General features: G+C 39.9%; 2 protein-coding genes across 8 annotated transcripts in view; both read right to left on the bottom strand.

Moving 5' to 3' along the window:
• dennd5a (DENN/MADD domain containing 5A) overlaps positions 1–3,053 on the bottom strand; it is a 50,986-nt gene extending 47,933 nt beyond the window's left edge. For 4 of the 7 annotated variants that reach the window (XM_066700855.1, XM_066700858.1, XM_066700857.1 and 1 more), the window contains exon 1: positions 2,805–3,052. In XM_066700855.1, the coding sequence (XP_066556952.1) occupies positions 2,805–2,904 (100 nt within the window). In that variant the 5' untranslated portion in view covers positions 2,905–3,052. Of the gene's footprint in view, positions 1–2,804 lie in introns of all 7 variants that reach the window. The other 3 variants (XM_066700860.1, XM_066700862.1, XM_066700856.1) reach the window with 2 other exon arrangements.
• Positions 3,054–5,531: 2,478 nt separating this feature from the next.
• Positions 5,532–17,774, bottom strand: tmem41b (transmembrane protein 41B). Its single transcript, XM_066700854.1, has 7 exons — positions 17,545–17,774; positions 15,076–15,193; positions 14,153–14,281; positions 9,997–10,090; positions 9,145–9,249; positions 8,574–8,712; positions 5,532–8,257 (listed from the first exon to the last, which is right to left on the bottom strand). The coding sequence occupies exons 1-7, from the start codon at positions 17,642–17,644 to the stop codon at positions 8,088–8,090; spliced, it is 855 nt and encodes a 284-aa protein (XP_066556951.1). The 5' UTR covers positions 17,645–17,774; the 3' UTR covers positions 5,532–8,087.
• Positions 17,775–18,293: the final 519 nt, after the last annotated feature.

The following is an 18,293-nucleotide window of genomic DNA, read 5'->3' as shown; positions in this document are numbered from 1 at the left end:
AAAGTGACAGAAATCTGTATCCACTGATGGTCTCTCACGGGGGTGACAAATCTTGCAGTGACACATCTGTCCCCAAGGCAAGCAAACATGCAGGAGAGCCCATATATAGATTCTCCCCAGACACGGCGAGAGTGAGGGTGCATCTGGGTTTCTAGTACTTGTGTATCTAGAGCAAGATGCAAATTAAATTGTTTGGCAAATGGAAACAAAAGCAGGATTATTTTTTTATGTTGGAGCTCTTTTGCCTGGTGTCTCAGGATTCCTATGCACGGGTCCTGAACAAGACTCTGACATCAGGGTCTATCATGCTGGTCTTACGTGTGCTGTAAGCTTGAAAAGTGATGTTTACCACATTCTGTACAACCCACACTATTGCAAGCCCTCCTGTTACAGCACTTCCTGGGGTATTCATCCAGACTATTCAATATAGATTAGCTGTCAACAGTTACTTTCAGTGGCAGGCAATGATTTAGCACACAAAAAAAATATGGGCAGGTACTTCAGTGGGGTGGGTTTCGGTTTTGCAACAGTCAGAATGCACGCAGACGAAAGCTGAAACTGTATGTTGTAGAGCAGGATGCAATTTATCAGAGATGCACTGAAGCATTGTTCGTTTTACAAACACTCGTGACCACACTTCTCCGATTCAGCTGCCCTCGTACCGGCACAAAACTAAACTCCACAGCATTGAAGAAACAAAAGGCATACATTTTGGACCCCCCCTGAGAGATATGGAGGTCTTTTACCAGGGAATCAGTTTGTGGTTTCCCCACCCAGGGATAAGCTGGTGACGGAGACAAAGGCCCAGTCCTGCCCTGGCGCTACACCACAATCCTTTGGCACCCTGCTTTAAAGAGCTGTAGCGTACCCTCCCTGCAGATACTGTGGGAGGCCTCCACCACACTGCAGCCTGTTCACCACATTAGCATGAGCAGCAGTCCCGTATGAATGAAGCAGGCTTCCCATTCAGAGATTTCAGTTGCAGGCCACGCAGCCTACCTGTAAAAGCCCACTATGGATATACATTGGCTATTAAATAACACTCAATCGGTCTGGCCTCCCTGCTTCCCCCAGGGGCTGGAGAAGCACTTGCACACTTCCTGGAGCGAGTCTGAGTTACAATGACATCATCCTGTTTTTGGATCCCAAGCTTCAGTGAGCCCCCTAGGGACCACCTCATAGCAGACAGCTCCAAGCCTCTCCTATTGTTTCCAATACTTCCTACGCACTCTTGTTTGTAACCAAACCATGAAAATGCATTATTAACAATAGTAAAGCAGGACCAACGGTCTGTGTGTGTGCAGGGGGACGGGGGGATAAATCAAATGAGAAAGACATACATGAATGTTTTATAACACTAACTTATACTTTCAGATAATATTTACCATCAGCACTGTATGCACTGGGTATCTTAATTGCTTAATTAACGAGCTAGAAAAGCAGGGTCCTGTCTTCATGGAGACACGATCTTGCCCATTTGTTTTATTTATGACTCAATTAGTTCAGCAGCTCATCAGTTCTTTTAAGCAAGTGAAATTAGCACACTGGTGTGTGCACAGACAGTTGGGCTCCTGTTCAGTGTTTGTCAACAGTGCTACTGCCATATATCCACTGCACACTCCAAAGAAATCCCGTCATTTTTCACAAACCATATTCTTCTTGTCAGCTAATTTATGACAGCTTGTCTGACTGCAGACTAATCTCCATTCAGATGGAAGTGGCAACTCTTAGACTCAAGTAACCATTGTTAAGCTCAACAGTTTCAAATAAATTATTTATTACTGAAGTTTGGCCCAGCAGTTATTCGATCATATGATGACTTACCTCCTAAAAGTAGACACTTTGTGGAATACTTTTACCTTTATATAGACAAGTAGTAGCAATCATATAATAATGTAATATACTAGTATTGTCCACTCCAGGGGGAGAAAATATTAAAATATTTATTTAAAAGGAGGTTAAATGGGATTATTCTGTATTTTGTATTGCCTGTTACAGTTACAAACACATATTGACAGGTGAAACATTTACCCTTGGACTGAAGTCTTTGGTTAATATCATTATAAGTATTGTTGTCGCTATAATTATCATAATATCCCATTGAAAGTGACAAGCAGGGGGACAACGTTTTGTGAGCTTGATTTGATTGTGTTTTCTTGTCTTATTGATACGCAGACACTACGGTTTTATGGTGCCTGCACATCCCTGTACCTGAGAGCTCTTGCCTCTTGACACTTAGGAGGAATTACCCCAGACGTGCAAACTGTCATTACAGCCCGGCTCGCAGCACTGCTATGCATTTCTATTTTGGGGCCAAGACACGCTTGTTTTTCTCAGGATCATTTGAAACGCACAAACCTGAACAAGCACTACTGGCCATCATCACCTCAGTGTGAATAGAAGATGTATCTACATACATACACCTACGTTTTGTACGCCCTCCCTGTACGCCCCTATACATACACAGATTGCACAGCTTTCACCCAAATACACATTGAAAGACAGAAGTAGAAGCTCTCTAAAGTGTGTCAAAGTCTGTATGTAACTAAAAACACATATGCACTGTATGATGAAAGATCCAGCGCATTTCATATGTGCACTTTTCTGCACTGGTGCTTTGAAGAGATGTTTAATTAGGGCAAAATGTTAGTTCCGCAAAGATGCTGCACTGATCTCCACGGATTGCGCTCAACCTCACTGCAATCAACTGCACATTAAACTCTTGCTCTTCTTTGGTGTTTTTTTGTCTCATGTGGGCAGACATCCTCTCCCTTGTCTGTATGGCACAGGGCTCCGACACTTACCGGACAGTTCGTCTGGTTCCAGCCCGGTTTCGGTGTCGAGTCCGCAGATGACGAAGTAGTCCGCGAATCGGCAGGAGTTGGAGCTGAAGCCGGTGGTCATTTTGAGACTGGTCCGGGGCTGGGCTTATCCTGGCAGTTTCACAAGATTGCATACCAAGGGATCCGGGAATCATTTCGCGCTGCCATTATGGATGATGCACTACTAAGACCTAAACCCCGAACAGAAAGCCCGTCGCGGTGCATTGTGGGTTCTCTCGTACAGCTGTTTTCAGCTGCCAGAGATTCTCCCCGTCGATCGGAGCTCCTGCGCCTGCGCGGGGATCTGGAGAACGATAACGTCATGCTCTTAACTCTTGAGCTGCAGAGTCGCAGATATCTCCATTTCACATTCAAATATGTATTCGTCCTAAAGGTACTGCATATACCGCAGCTGAGCAGTTGTTGGTATACCCAGCAGAATAAAAATGATTTAGAAGAAATGTTGCCTGTATAGGATGAAATCTTGCACAATGCAATCTTTGTGAAAAAGAAAAGAAAATGTTTATGTAGGTTGTCTGCAGTGTGTTGGGTAACATTGCGACTCGCATGGTTGACACGGCATGTCCACGTGTTTTGAGCATGACTGCAAAGCACATCAACAGCCCTGAGTTTTATTTCGGTAAATCCAATTAATCAATCAAGCTGTGGAACCCTTTTTAGTGAACCATCTACGTTTTACTTTACGTGGGAAAATGATACATACAGAATGAAATTGTTCTCATCCACCATTGCTCAACTAGCTTAATGTATGCCTTGACCTCATTAGTATATTACACTAAAATAAAAAGTGGAGAATTTGCAATGAATAAACAGATTCCAAGCAAATACTATACACTCACCTAAAGGATTATTAGGAACACCTGTTCAATTTCTCATTAATGCAATTATCTAACCAACCAATCACATGGCAGTTGCTTCAATGCATTTAGGGGTGTGGTCCTGGTCAAGACAATCTCCTGAACTCCAAACTGAATGTCTGAATGGGAAAGAAAGGTGATTTAAGCAATTTTGAGCGTGGCATGGTTGTTGGTGCCAGACGGGCCGGTCTGAGTATTTCACAATCTGCTCAGTTACTGGGATTTTCACGCACAACCATTTCTAGGGTTTACAAAGGCGAAAATGCCTTGTTGATGCTAGAGGTCAGAGGAGAATGGGCCGACTGATTCAAGCTGATAGAAGAGCAACTTTGACTGAAATAACCACTCGTTACAACCGAGGTATGCAGCAAAGCATTTGTGAAGCCACAACAAGTACAACCTTGAGGCGGATGGGCTACAACAGCAGAAGACCCCACCGGGTACCACTCATCTCCACTACAAATAGGAAAAAGAGGCTACAATTTGCACAAGCTCACCAAAATTGGACAGTTGAAGACTGGAAAAATGTTGCCTGGTCTGATGAGTCTCGATTTCTGTTGAGACATTCAGTTGGTAGAGTCAGAATTTGGCGTAAACAGAATGAGAACATGGATCCATCATGCCTTGTTACCACTGTGCAGGCTGGTGGTGGTGGTGTAATGGTGTGGGGGATGTTTTCTTGGCACACTTTAGGCCCCTTAGTGCCAATTGGGCATCGTTTAAATGCCACGGCCTACCTGAGCATTGTTTCTGACCATGTCCATCCCTTTATGACCACCATGTACCCATCCTCTGATGGCTACTTCCAGCAGGATAATGCACCATGTCACAAAGGTGGAATCATTTCAAATTGGTTTCTTGAACATGACAATGAGTTCACTGTACTAAACTGGCCCCCACAGTCACCAGATCTCAACCCAATAGAGCATCTTTGGGATGTGGTGGAATGGGAGCTTCGTGCCCTGGATGTGCATCCCACAAATCTCCATCAACTGCAAGATGCTATCCTATCAATATGGGCCAACATTTCTAAAGAATGCTTTCAGCACCTTGTTGAATCAATGCCACGTAGAATTAAGGCAGTTCTGAAGGCGAAAGGGGGTCAAACACAGTATTAGTATGGTGTTCCTAATAATCCTTTAGGTGAGTGTACATAGGAGGTAAGTGTAGCGGATTTCCACATATTGGATAACATAACGGCGGCCTCTAGTGGTCAAAGGTGAAATAATCAAGTGACAAATTCCTGACTGTATAGCACAGGATCAGCTCCTCTGAGGACAGCCTGCTGAAGGTTCCCTAAATGGTACCCAGAACAAAAACCACAAACATCTCTCACAAAATGCCACTTCCTTCAGTTAGTGTTTACCCTTCACAGACATGCACATTTTAATGCTGTGAAAGGTTTCTTATTTAAACTATGTCACTCTGGATATCAGTGGTCTAACCCCCAAAATATGCAGGTCATAAATTATAAATCAGATTAATTTCCTATTCCTTGCAAGGAAACACACACCCAAAAACAGTCATGTTTTGAGGGGTGAGATAGATATAGGTCAGGCACAGGTGAAGAGCAAACTAAAACAGTGTATTCACAGCCTACATTTACTATAATCCTTGGGGAGAAAACAAACACGACTTAGAATGTATAGTTACCAATCACTTATTAAATATGGATTCAGGCGTAGTAGATTTAGGCTACATTTTTTTTGATTCACAGAAGGGACTTGTAAGGTAGTTTCCCTCCTCAGTCAATGTAGATAAAGCACAGTAAAGAAAGTTCCTGGGTTACAAAGCCACATAAGCCTTGACTCAAAAAAAGACAACCCTTGAATTATTTCTGTATTTATTTTTTATTAGTTTTGTAATAAATATCTGAATAATAAAAATTCATTTTTTTGTGAAGTTGGAAAAAAAAAAGATCAAAGGATGGTATTTATAAATATATATCATACTGCAGAACATTAATTTTTTTTCAAGTGTACAATTTAATACTGTTGTTAACCGAGCATAATAAAAGGACCGTTTTACATAAGGTATACAGCCCAAACAGAACAGTGGAAGAATTCCATTCCTTTGCACATGACATCACTTTACAGGAGAAAAAAAAAATCAAATCAAATACCAATTTAATATTGCAGTCTCTACTATTTAGAGGTATACTGAAGAAACACCTGGTGGTCTTGAAAGTGAAAATCTATGGAGTTCTAATATTTCTGCCTTTGAATCAATATACGTTTAGTATGACATGTTTTATATATATATATATATATATATATATATATATATATAAAACATCTAAACCCTGTTTCATTGTAATTAGATTAAGCTTGTCACATTGTAATCTACATTTCTAACAGGACAAAGAGAATGAGGATCTTGTGCTGATACTGATGGAGTGCAGTGATAATGAAGAAAATGGAGAATTGTGACACTAGTGTAACTGAACCTGAAACTGGCTGAAACCTTGTTGGCAAATGCATTAATTGGCTTGCTTATATATATTTATAAAATAAACACACATAAACACCCGAGAGGACACTTTGATATTGAAAAAGAGGTTTTCTAAACCACACTTACACTTCCGATGAATTCAAGATGTAAGGCAACGCATGATAAGGTTTAAAGGTGCTGGAAAACACCAAATATCTAATGATGAGAAGTCACTTTCCAATTCAGTGCATTTTTACCAAGTTGATCTCAATACAAACAAAATCTTGAAAAAGAAAAAGGTGCCACGCTGTTATCTTGGCAGCATTAAAATCGGTCATATCGGCATTTGGAAAGCTGTAGAAACATTCCAAGCGTGTGTTAATTAAAACCAACTGTTTTCCTCTTCATCGTTTACGAAGGGGGGTAAATCCCAGCAGATAATCTAAAATGCCTGCATCTCCTCCCTCAACTGTAGATAATTTGATATAGGTCTAAATGATTGTTCTAGTAAACATCTATTGTGTCACTTTTAGTCTGCAAAATACATGTAATGCAAGTGTAAAACAAAGCAAACTACAAGCATTCACAAATAATCATACTAGACAAGTAACCAAATAAAATAAATATACCAAATGTAACAATGAGAAGACTATTGAATTCAAAAAACTGATCTGACAAAGGACTCAAGGTAATACAATGCCACGTTATGTTACACAGATCCCACAAGTGGAGAAATGGTATTGGTAGATTTTCTTTTAGCATTTTGGAGGTCTCTAATAAATGAGCAACCAGCTAACTTCCCACACATTCACACTGAGACCCACACACACCCACACACATCCTCTTTCTTAAATGCATCTGCTGTTCTGCTTTAACAGAGATCCATCAGACTAGAACCAGAATCACTGGCAGACACCCTGGTGATAAATTAACTTCTCAGGTCACTCCACATGTCCTGTATTGTCTAATAAACCAGCTCAGACGCAGGCAACACTGACTTGTCTAATATAATAAATTGCAACCCACCCCCATAGTCTTAATTAAGAGGACTGAATTCCTCATTATTGTAAATGGTGTTGATAAACAAGAACGGGTTAGAGATGTCTCAGCCGTCTGTTTCTGTTCATTTTAACTCTCCTTGGCTAGGTAAGCAAAACCAAGCAGGAAATTATGCTCAAGTTTCAACAATGGAATAACGATTTATGTTCTTGATTAAAAAGAAAAAGAAAAAAAAAAAAAAATAGCCTTATACCAAATGCGACAAGACAATTCTCCGTCGATGAAAACCGTGAAATTGAACCGAAACTTCCATTACAAAACGACAAAAAAATAAGACTTTTACTAGTGTATCGTAGACAGCTGTGAGGCCTGCACTACACTGACCAGGCGCTTGCCATGAAAGTCGACAAACGGAAAGAAACGAAACACAAAAGTAAAAACTGAACACTCAATCTGAAAATATTGCTTTCCCTTTACGCATATTTAGTTATTACAATCAGCAAACACAAGTCTCTGAAATAAATATTTAAAAAATGTAGCATTAAAAATCAGAGAGAGAGGGAAAAAAATGGAAACAGAGGATGGTAGCTTCTTTTAAGTTAACTGAACAATCTTACACCGTCATTATTCACAGTGCGCTTGGCACAACACTTTTTCCCCCCCCATCTTTGAATTGCAGTGTGAAAACATTTTAAAAATAATAATAATTAACAGATAAGGTAAAGTCCAGGGCTGACTGAGAGGACAGTCAAGATGTTCTGCTTGTAAAAGGTCTCCCTCAACTGCACGCCTCGCAGAAACGGCGTGGGCAAGCGCTCTATGGACCGTTGGCAATGGATTTCCAGAGTGACCTGAGTGGTTCATGGAGAGCTGACGGACAGTGTGACAGCGGCCGGACTCCTGCCCCGATCCTGAGCTGAGCTGAGGGGGCTGAGGGGTCGGGGGTGGGAGGGATCCTCTACTCCAGCTTCTGCTGCAGTTTTTTCTGGAAGCAGACGGGCAGAATGGACAGCACAGCCAAGACCCCCAGCACAGCCAGGGAGTTCCAGGACACCGCCTCCCCCGCGGTGGTGAGCTTGTACAGGGTTGTCCCTGCGTTGATGGCTACGAAGGATGGAGGAGCCACCCCTGAGAACAGGAGGAGAGGTTGGGGAAAGATTAGGGGGATTGCAGTGTGCATTGCTCTTGCCTGCACATTATAAACATGGAAACAAAACCTTCCATTTATATATATATATATATATATATATATATATATGTGACTCCTATTACGCCTCAGCACACAATTATTAGGCTGTTTACTAAACAACAATGTAATATTTTCCATCAGCCTAGAGCCCTGAACCAAAACATTATTAACTTCAGACCGTTACACTTAAAACAGAGCTGTGCTTAATGCGTAATGGACTGCAGTTTTACGAAACAGCGCAGTCTTTGCTCTTACCAAAGAAAGTTCCGATAAAAAACACCCCAAGGGGAACATTAATGACAGGAGAGGTGATGTTAATGAACCAGTTGGGAAGGAAAGGGGTGATCCTCAGGAATATAATGTAGTTAATTAGATGTTCTCTGTGCTTGTCAACCTGCAAAACAGAATGAATGAATAAATAAATAAATACATACATAAATAAATAGCACACTGGTTGCACAATAAATAGGCATTAAAAAAGGGTCCCAATTAAAACCCTTCCTAAACGGTAGCTTTTCAATCAGCATTCTCTGAATGTCTTTGGAATAAGTGCTTAGTAAAGCGAACTGTGTGTTGCCCGTTCATAGCTGCTATGCTGACTTCGATGGGGCGGTATGTAAAATTAGTCAAGGTGCTACATGGAAGATGCCTGTGTTCCACTCTGACCTAATTAACCTCCTGTGAGCCGAATCGCCCAGTGAAATTACAAAGGCGGAAGTGGCCAACATTTCCTTGGCATCTTACAGCTTTCACCATCTCCCTGTCTGTTCCAAGTTGCCTTTCATTAGCAGTCATAATAAATAAATACATGAGGACAATGTGTTACCTGCTGGGACCATTTAATTGCCTTCTCTGTTAAATATTTGTAGACCACTGGCCTTCCCACGAGATATGACAGCATGTAGCAGAAGGAGGCTCCGAGGCCCGAGCACTGCGAACACAAGACACCGGGGTGAGAAGGCGGACAGGAAGCGTGACAGTGGAGACACGGGGAGACCCTGCTCTCCGGGGCTTTCACTAAAGATGGGCAGGTTTGTGCTGTTGTCTATTGGGAGTGCTCAGCTGGTGAGCCTGTCCAATGAGACAGACCGGGTCTTTCCTCTACACCACCCCATTCGGATGCATGGCAGTCTGGGCCACGAGAGGAGGCTGGATACTATGACATGATCATCAAAAAGGATGTATAACAGTTAACTGTGTATTAGAAGAGAACAACATCAGATTTAGCAAACCATACTGGACTTGTTACCCATCTACTAATACAATGGACAGGGAGTGCAACGGTGCTCCCCACCCCCACCCCAGTCTAGCAGGCCAGCATGCACTCAGTTTTTACTACTTTAATTACTTAAATGCTTACTGAAAACATCAAGCTGCAGCACAATCAACCAAATCTACTCTTGGTTTGAATGTCATGATACACCCCCTTTTTGGAATTGCTATAATTCTGTACTGCCTAAACAAATTATATCTTAATTAGATCTTATTGCTTAATGCAGATTTAAATCTTAATTTCAGATGATTATTTAATTCACAACTTGCCTAAGAATGACACACTGAATTGGCCAAGAATTCAACAAAGCTTATTGCTACCGAGCTGCTATAGTACAGTGTATGGCTATTGCCGGCTTCATTTCAGCCATTAATGCACGACTATCTGCAACATCCTGTTACTCACCAGGCAAACCAGAAACAGGGCCAGGGGGAATGGGTAGAGGTAACCTGACAGGATACTCAAGAAGATGGAACCTGGGATGGCAAAGGTCTGGAGGCTGAACCAGCAAAGTTAAGGCCTACAGCAGTGATGTACTCTGGGAAACATCCGGACTTCAAAGATACACAGGAACACAGGGCCCAAGGCTGAGACCAAGAAATGTCAATGTTCATATTTACACCAACCCAGGTTTGCCGTTCTCTGACCAGGCAGTGTGGTGATGTTAGTTAACCACAGTTAAACACTACAAAATTATCATTTTTAGTTCATGGGTATACATTCCTGTTCCCCTAAGGATTGAGTGTTTCAAGTGAATATGCAAGTAAATAAATTAATACACACATATTATATTCTCCCAAGTCATCCGATTAATTTTAAGCTTGCAGAGGGGGAGCTGTGACTTCCTGTGGGTCTTCAGAAATATGTGTGCTTTAAATCCCCTCCCTAGTGAGTCTACAACTGTGGCTCTTTACACAAGATGGTTCTCGCTGCATTCAATGGACAGTCGTCCCCACAGCCATTCTTTAAATACAATGGGCGTCTGGCAACGTGCTAAGAACTGAATGGCTGTGCTTCAGGTTTGAATGCCTATTTGCTTACACCTCAGATCCACGTTTCAGATCACCTGGCATTTAAGCCAAAGAAAGCATTTAATGGCCCAAGACTGAATTGAAGACAAAGAACTGCTGGGAAATGTAATTCGACAAACAGTGAGAAGTCGTTACCAGCGATTCCAGCCTTGAGCAAGTCAGCCAAGTGTGTAGCAATCAGAAAAAACAGGGGGTAAAGCAGGAGTTTAAATTACTCTGGTAAACCTTACTTGGGTATGTCAGCAAACTATAACATTGGGAAGGATGATGAAGTGAAAATACAACTGAGAAAATACCTGGTACCACATGACAGGATGGGACTTTTGCCCAGTAGAATATTTTTTTAATTATGTGTATACCTGTAGTAATGTGCTTACCAGAATGAGAAAAATCTAAGTGAGCTAGGGAGTAACAAAGCTGTGTAGGAGTCTAATCAACATTACAATTAAAATGCAAAACAGAGCTGCTTCCCAATGCAATACTGCACTGTCAACACCAGGTGGCTCCCTTGACCTTTGGGATGATAGAGCTGGAATAAAAACATTTCACTGTAAAAGCATAAGAACTGACCTTTGTCTTTTTGTAATGTAGAATTCTTTACTTTGCAATTGGCAGTTGCCTGTTATCTAAACAAACACTGAAAAAAAATAAAGTATTATATCCACTAGTTTATATAATACTACAGATTTTAGATTTATGCTTTCAGTTTGACAATCTGATTTATTAGAGCAATTTGTATGCTTTATCATGTGTTAATGCTTCAGAAAGATTAGACGGGTAGAAAGTGATGGTGTTACAGACATGTGATAATTGTATTCCAACAGCATATTGAAACTGTAGATGAGTCGAGTCCCCAGTAAACAGCACACAATCCCCAGCAAAGATAACCAACTTCAGAATCTTGTTCGTTGATGAAATACAGACTTAAGCAAGCCAATCTGGTATTTTAATACAGATGTGTTTTTAATTCAATCAGACTGTGGTGCTGCTGTTCTGTACCTATTGCTTTGAATCAGCAAACCACAGATACATTTTCACATTAACTGTTAGTTTTGGTCCTACTCATTACCTTATCCAATGTGTTGCTCAAAACATGATTGTGTCAGACCTACTCCAGCAGATCTTATCTCCTATGCTGCTACACAGTCACTCATTAGCTACTGCCCTTGCTCACTCAGCAGAAGATTACCTACACCGACTAGCTGTTCCTCCGATTAGGTTAATCTATATCCCACCAGTATGGTGTGGCCCTGCTGGTATACAGGTCTTGTTTCTCTGGATTTGTGGCCGAATCTCCTCATGCTGCCACTACTCTGCAGTTTCGGCTCATGACATAGCAGGGGAATCTGAAGTGCACTCTTGTGACTGGCTTACATTGTGCTGGTCCACCCATCCCAGGGCTCGGCCACTTGGGTTAGGCCCATTTCTATTCAGCTCAGCCCCAGTCACGGACAGCCCAGTGTCAACCCCACAAAGAGAAGGAATGCCATAGAATGAAAAAAGAAAACAACAAATAGAAATTGTCTGTATGTGACTGTAATTTACGCATAAAATATTATTGGTCTGCATGGGACATACATAGTCTTGTTCTCTTGCATGACCTTTATTATTATTATTATTATTAGGTTCCGATAGCAATGAACGATCGCAAGTGCCTTCATTTAAAAATATAATTACATAACGATCATATACAGTCCCTCTCTGTTTATTCCCTAGAATGTAATGCTTATCCTCCACTCCTGCTACATCACTGGACTTCTGCAACACATTACAAAATGCCAACCATGACTGGAAAACCACAAGAGTACAGACTTAGCCCTGTTCCCACCCTGTATGCCGACTGTATTGTGACGAGTCACTGACAAACACAAACACACAGACCAGTGGTTAAAACACAGTAATGTTCAGGGTGTTGTACTGTGGTAAAAACTAAGAAAACTGTAGAGTGGTGTACTAAGGTAAAACACAGTAATGTGTGGTGCACAATCTATTTAACTAAAAAGACAATTAAAGCATTATCTTATTAAAAATACGATTACACAAAGGATTTTTCTTTCCACTACATATTATCACATTGTAACCTACATACACTACTAATGCTAATATAAATACTGTAGTACACACTCCTTCTGAGATGCATATACTTATACAAACCTACATAGTATCATGGGCACTCACCTACCTATAACATACTAACACTGACACATACTGCTTCCTATCTAAAGAGTACTACTGCTTAGACTAACCAATTGAAACTAACCTGCACACTACATTAACATTAGGACATATTCAATATTATATTATGCAGAACGTTTCTTCAGATACAGATAAATCTCTTCAGATACTTTAAATTCTAGTTAAATATGTAATCTCACACACACAATTATACATTTTCACAAAACTGCCAGTTCTACTAGTGTAGTTTTTTTTCTTCCTTTTGTTCACTCTGTCTGCAACATGAAAAAGAAGAGGAAAATTCCAGAATGGGCTAAGTCCCGAGTCTGAAAAAGTGCTGCTGAACCCCTGAAGTTAATTTCCGGTTCAATAGCTGCTTTATGGAGTTGAGGAAAGAGATTAACCACTTTTAAAGGGGTTCTACTAATCCCCTGCTCATATGATGCAATCAGTTAACTCAGCAGCACAGAAGAACAATGCCTCCCAGCCCTACCCCACCCCCACAACTCCCCCCTGCTGACCTTCTCAATTCATTCCTACCCCCAACCCCGGCCCATCCCCACTTTAGAAACACACACAACTGCTCAGAGTCAATGGGATTTCGGTTTCAGCACCAGAGTAATTATCAAGAGTGTTTGAAAGACAAAGCACAATACAATAAAGAGTTTCTGACCAACCCAGGCTGGATATACAGTCAAACCCGGGTTAACTGGGTTGGAAATTGAGTTGAGTGGTACTGGAAACTGGATATAATTTCTCATGATCTGCCACGGGACACAGAAAGGTTCAGGATTAAGTGAAATTCTGTCTACATAACTCCTTTTTATCACCGGAGTGGTTAGAGTTCGATACACGCATTTGCAGCTAAGAGTTTTTCAATTGGATGACTTCCATTTCAGCAAACTACAGGCTTAATTAAATAAAACCTACAAGCACAAATGGCATGAACTGCTTTTTACTTTAGAAAATATAATAAACTTAAAAAAGTGTTGTTACAGAATTAAAAAAATATACAAAATCCATCCCAATCATCTTAGAAGGAGGGTTTCACCACACATGACAGTTGTAGGGTTTAAATGAGAACTAATCCCACAGCTTCACAGGATCAGTTCAGTGTGTACCCCATCCAGCTATTTCTGTCCTTATAAGAGCCTGCGTGAGGCCTAAACCACATTCCCACACTGAGATAGAGTTACACAGACACTGGGGGTGAGAACTGCCTGCTCTTCCCCTGCAGCAGGCTTCAGATTGGATCTCATTGGCTTCCTGTTCTAGGTTTTTGTGCGCTATCCTGAACGATGCTTGCGTCAAAGTGTACAGTTGTGATTTTTCACACTTTGGTCTCCAAAGGATACAAGAGATATGTAGCGAAGTAGGCTATCAGGACCTGAGTGTAGTAAGTGTCTTTGTATTTTGACAGCACTGTTCCCAAGGCCTTGGCATCATCCATGTCTTTAGGGATTTTCATCTTCTCTCTCTCGTCGCTGTGTAGGACAGACAGAATTACATTGGAACTTGTAAATACAGACTTCCAAACCAGTTTAAAACAGTTTATATATAATTCCAATAGGCTCTATAATATTCTACCTGACTGCTTATCCCTTACAGTGCAAGATCAGAATGCCGTTTGAACTCCAGTTTTATTTACACATTTGTGTATGTTATATAAGTTTAGTCATTTGAAGACGTTCAGAATGAGTTCATAATGTAAGTTTGGACTGAGTTTTAAAGTGTAATCTGTATAAAATACTGTTTTATTGGGTGTAGTATTTTACATTTTCATAAAAAAAAACAATTCAAATTTTTAATACTTGTGATTAAAAACTTTTAAAATCAATTCTTAAAATCACTTAATATTTTTAAAATCTTTGTGATTTTAACAAAAAACAAAACAATTAACTTCAAATAAACGTGCCCAAAACAACAAAAAAAATATGATTAAAGCAAAACTGCTCACCAACATAAAAGTCAAATACATTGAAAATAACTGAAAATGCATTGGACAAAATAAAGAAACAATTAAAAAGGTAAAATTAAAAAACAAACAAAAAAGGTCCAATGCATTTAAAATTAAATCCAAAACGGTCATGTATTTGACAAAAGAATATAACAAAACTAAACCAAAAAACCCCTAAACAATTAGTGGTTTAAAAACAACTAAATCTTTAAAAACAATTAAGATTCATTTTTAAAATAGTTTTAAAAACAATCATCCCTAAAATAATTAAAAGATCTTGGACTCGGGCTCCAGCAAAACAAAAACAAAACAACCACTTACTCGCTCAGCTCAGGAAAATTCCGGTACACCAAATACATGACTGAAGCAGCACTCAGGAAAATGGAGAGCAAAATGAGGAGAGACAGGCGGGCCGACCCCCCTTCAGAATACAATGGAGCTGGAGAGAAAGAGACATTATTATAGATGGCACACATTTACAACCAGAAAGGCTGTGCACTCTGGCTGCATCAATCTAAAATTGATCTAAAGCTGAAAATAAATAATATAAATCCCATTTTCCACAGTGGTGAAATGGATGTTTTTAGAAAGTCAGCTACCACTAATCAGACTGTAATGAGCACACGGAAAAGATTAATGTCAACAATCATATGAATCTGCCCAGTAAACTTAAACTTCAGCCAGTGAAAGTCTGCATTTATCCTATCCATGAAAGCAGGTAAATAAAACAGTATTTCATAAAAGCTCCTGTGGGTTTAATCACAACTTTTTTTATGTTACATGACTGTCTGATAACAGCATTCTGCCCAGATCACGGTTTATAACTGCAATACCTTACTGAGTTTTGCATCACTCCTCGCTCTTACCCCTGGGAACCATTATGTATTCTTCAGAGAACACAGTCAGCTAATCTCTGTGCTGCTAGTGAACAGGTGAAGTTATTTAAAAGCACAACTGGTTCAAGGGGAGCAAGTCTTGTGCCTAGTCAGTTGTGACAGAATTGGTACAGTATAACTCCTGATTTGAAGGCAGTCTGCTACAGCAACATGTAAACTAAACTGAACCAATTAGCCCTAGACACTTGGTTTAATAAATAAATGGTTTAAAAACATAACTTTAACTAGATAGAGTTCCATCTACATCCAGAATTGTTGCAATAGGTGTCTAGTGAAAGTATAAATGCAGACTAGATGTAGAAATGCTGTAGTATTTCCTTATGTCATTTTCACAATCCTTAGTACGGTTTCATCAGTACAGGTCAGGATTGGTAAACTCAGTTAATTATTCACTAACAGACAGACGTGTATTAAAATACAAATGCAAATGCAAATATTGTTTCTGATGTTTTTTTCTGAGATACCAAAACTTAATACAAATATGTGCCTTTTATCAAATGCATTTCAAACACTCCATGCAAGAGGAATCAACTGATTAATTAGTCTACACAAACAGCAAATAATTGTACTTTCTTTTCATTTGAAGAATTATGCAAGTCCACACACTAGTTTAACAAGATCATAACATTTTACTAAAAATACTGTAATACTGTCTGATGCGGGACAGTGCCCTGTCTAGATGTAAAACCTATGAATTCATTTAAGCTTTGTGTATTGCTCTAGAGAGGCCAGGTACGGTAGTTCTATGTAGCTGATTTTTTGAAATAGATTTTCATCCAAAGCCATAGAGAAATCTGTGATAAATCTGGGGGAGTAATCTTCTATATGATAGCATGTTCTTTAGAAAGACTATAGATGTGTCTATCCGACTGGCCATCTCTAGGATGCTTATAACTGAATAAACTACCTAACTGAATTTGTCATCAGATTAATTGAAAAACAAACATGGATTAGCTACACTAATTGCATCTTTAAAAGGCAAGTAGGCACATCATAAATCATTGTTTGAAGTAAAAAAGTTTAGATGTAAGTTAATTCATAATCATATTTTAAAAGTTCATAAGATATGCATCAGTTTGATTGGCTTAGATTAATATTTTTGGGACAGTTGAAAACAACTTGAATTATTGAACAATATGCAAGCATTCTAATGATTTAAAAACATATATTTGTATTTTGGAATTGTCAAACACAGAGTGCAGTTTTGCTTTTAAAAGGAAATACATTTGGAAATACAGGAATTCTACATGCAAGAGTGAAGACTGTGGTATTTCAATAACCATCTACAGTAATTCACTGCTTAAAGCGAGTTGAAACTGCAAAACGTGAAATGTTTAAACCAGCATAGGTTCGTTCTCTCTCTTACAAGTCCGATAACTACTTCTAGTGATTGGCATCAATAGTAGTTACATCAGGCCATTTCACCAGAAACACAGACACACACAAGCTCGGATGACACCCTACTGGTTGCCAAGTAAGCACAAGGGGGCATTCAGGGCATTACCTAGGATGATGTTCAAAAGCCTATTTTAGTTTCTATACATCGTTATGACATGATACAATAGCCAATCTGTATGAATTATTAAATACATATACCATAATGTGCGGTTCTACAGGAAAATATATGCGGTAGTATAGAAATAGTATAAGAATAAGTTATTTGTGTTAGGGATGGAAGAAACCAACACATATTCAAATCCGGTGTATGACAATGTCGTAGATCAGACAACACCTGGGAAACATCGACACAACAACACGATTGAGGCCAAGCTGTTTATCTGTAAAAAAAACAGTTGTTAACATGAATACAACACCTCTCACAAATAACCTTGAAACGTGCCGTTGAGAGGGGGAAAAAAAAAGATATTATCACACCCGCTACTTCCCTTCTCACCTTTCAGAGCATCCCCTTCTTTTGTTTTCCTGTCCTCTTCCGTGGTCGATTCTGTCGCAATGTTGTCCACCTCCCGCCTGTCTCTTCGCTTCTTGGCCATTTTTGAGGAAGAAATCCACTCACTCTTAAGATGTCTAACCCGAAGAAGGTTTTCAACAAGGCGTGTAGGAAGCCGGAGGTCTGTGTTAAGTTTCGCCCGGTTCCTGGCTGGTGACAGATCGGTGAACTTTGACCTTTTGCGCAATCTGTAGTCGAGTCACTGAAAACGGGACGTGTTGCGCAAGGCAAGAGGGTTCACTCTCTAGTGGCGACTTGTTTTCAACGCAGCGCCCCTATAGGCGGCATGTAGTACAGCATGCTGCATTTACTTAAGTATACCTGTATTTATTCATAGGTTCGCTTTGTAATGTAATTATATATTTGTAACATGCAATTATACGGTTAATATTGTTATTTACACTTTTCACACTGTTGTCCCCTATTCAGCTCTTTAACATGAAAATGCAATCAAGGTCTATGATACATACAAAATATCACAACATAATATTGGAGTACTGAAAGCTGACCCTATCTCTGGCTTTAAATTGCTGTTTAAAAGTACTTCATCCCTTCTTCAGCTTACAGTTTACAAAGAAAGCAGTGCAGAAAATCTATCTTTTTTATTTTCTGCACACTCCAGTTCAATCTGCTTTGTGTATGCAGGCGTGACATGGAAGAGGGAAGGTAAGCAAGTGGACACATCTTGGGGA

Source organism: Amia ocellicauda, chromosome 4 (genome assembly GCF_036373705.1).
Source record: "Amia ocellicauda isolate fAmiCal2 chromosome 4, fAmiCal2.hap1, whole genome shotgun sequence".
Classification (NCBI taxonomy): Eukaryota; Metazoa; Chordata; class Actinopteri; order Amiiformes; family Amiidae; genus Amia; species Amia ocellicauda.
This window is presented reverse-complemented; position numbering and strand designations above follow the sequence as displayed.

What these genes read in the sequence shown, in the direction of transcription:
- tmem41b (XM_066700854.1), bottom strand. Translation starts at nt 17,644, where the DNA reads ATGGCCAAGAAGCGAAGAGACAGGCGGGAGGTGGACAACATTGCGACA. An exon ending in CCCTGTTTCTGGTTTGCCTG is followed by an intron (nt 9,250 to 9,996) that starts GTGAGTAACAGG and finishes TTGTGTTCGCAG; the next exon opens with TGCTCGGGCCTCGGAGCCTC. An exon ending in TTTTATCGGAACTTTCTTTG is followed by an intron (nt 8,258 to 8,573) that starts GTAAGAGCAAAG and finishes TCCTGTTCTCAG; the next exon opens with GGGTGGCTCCTCCATCCTTC.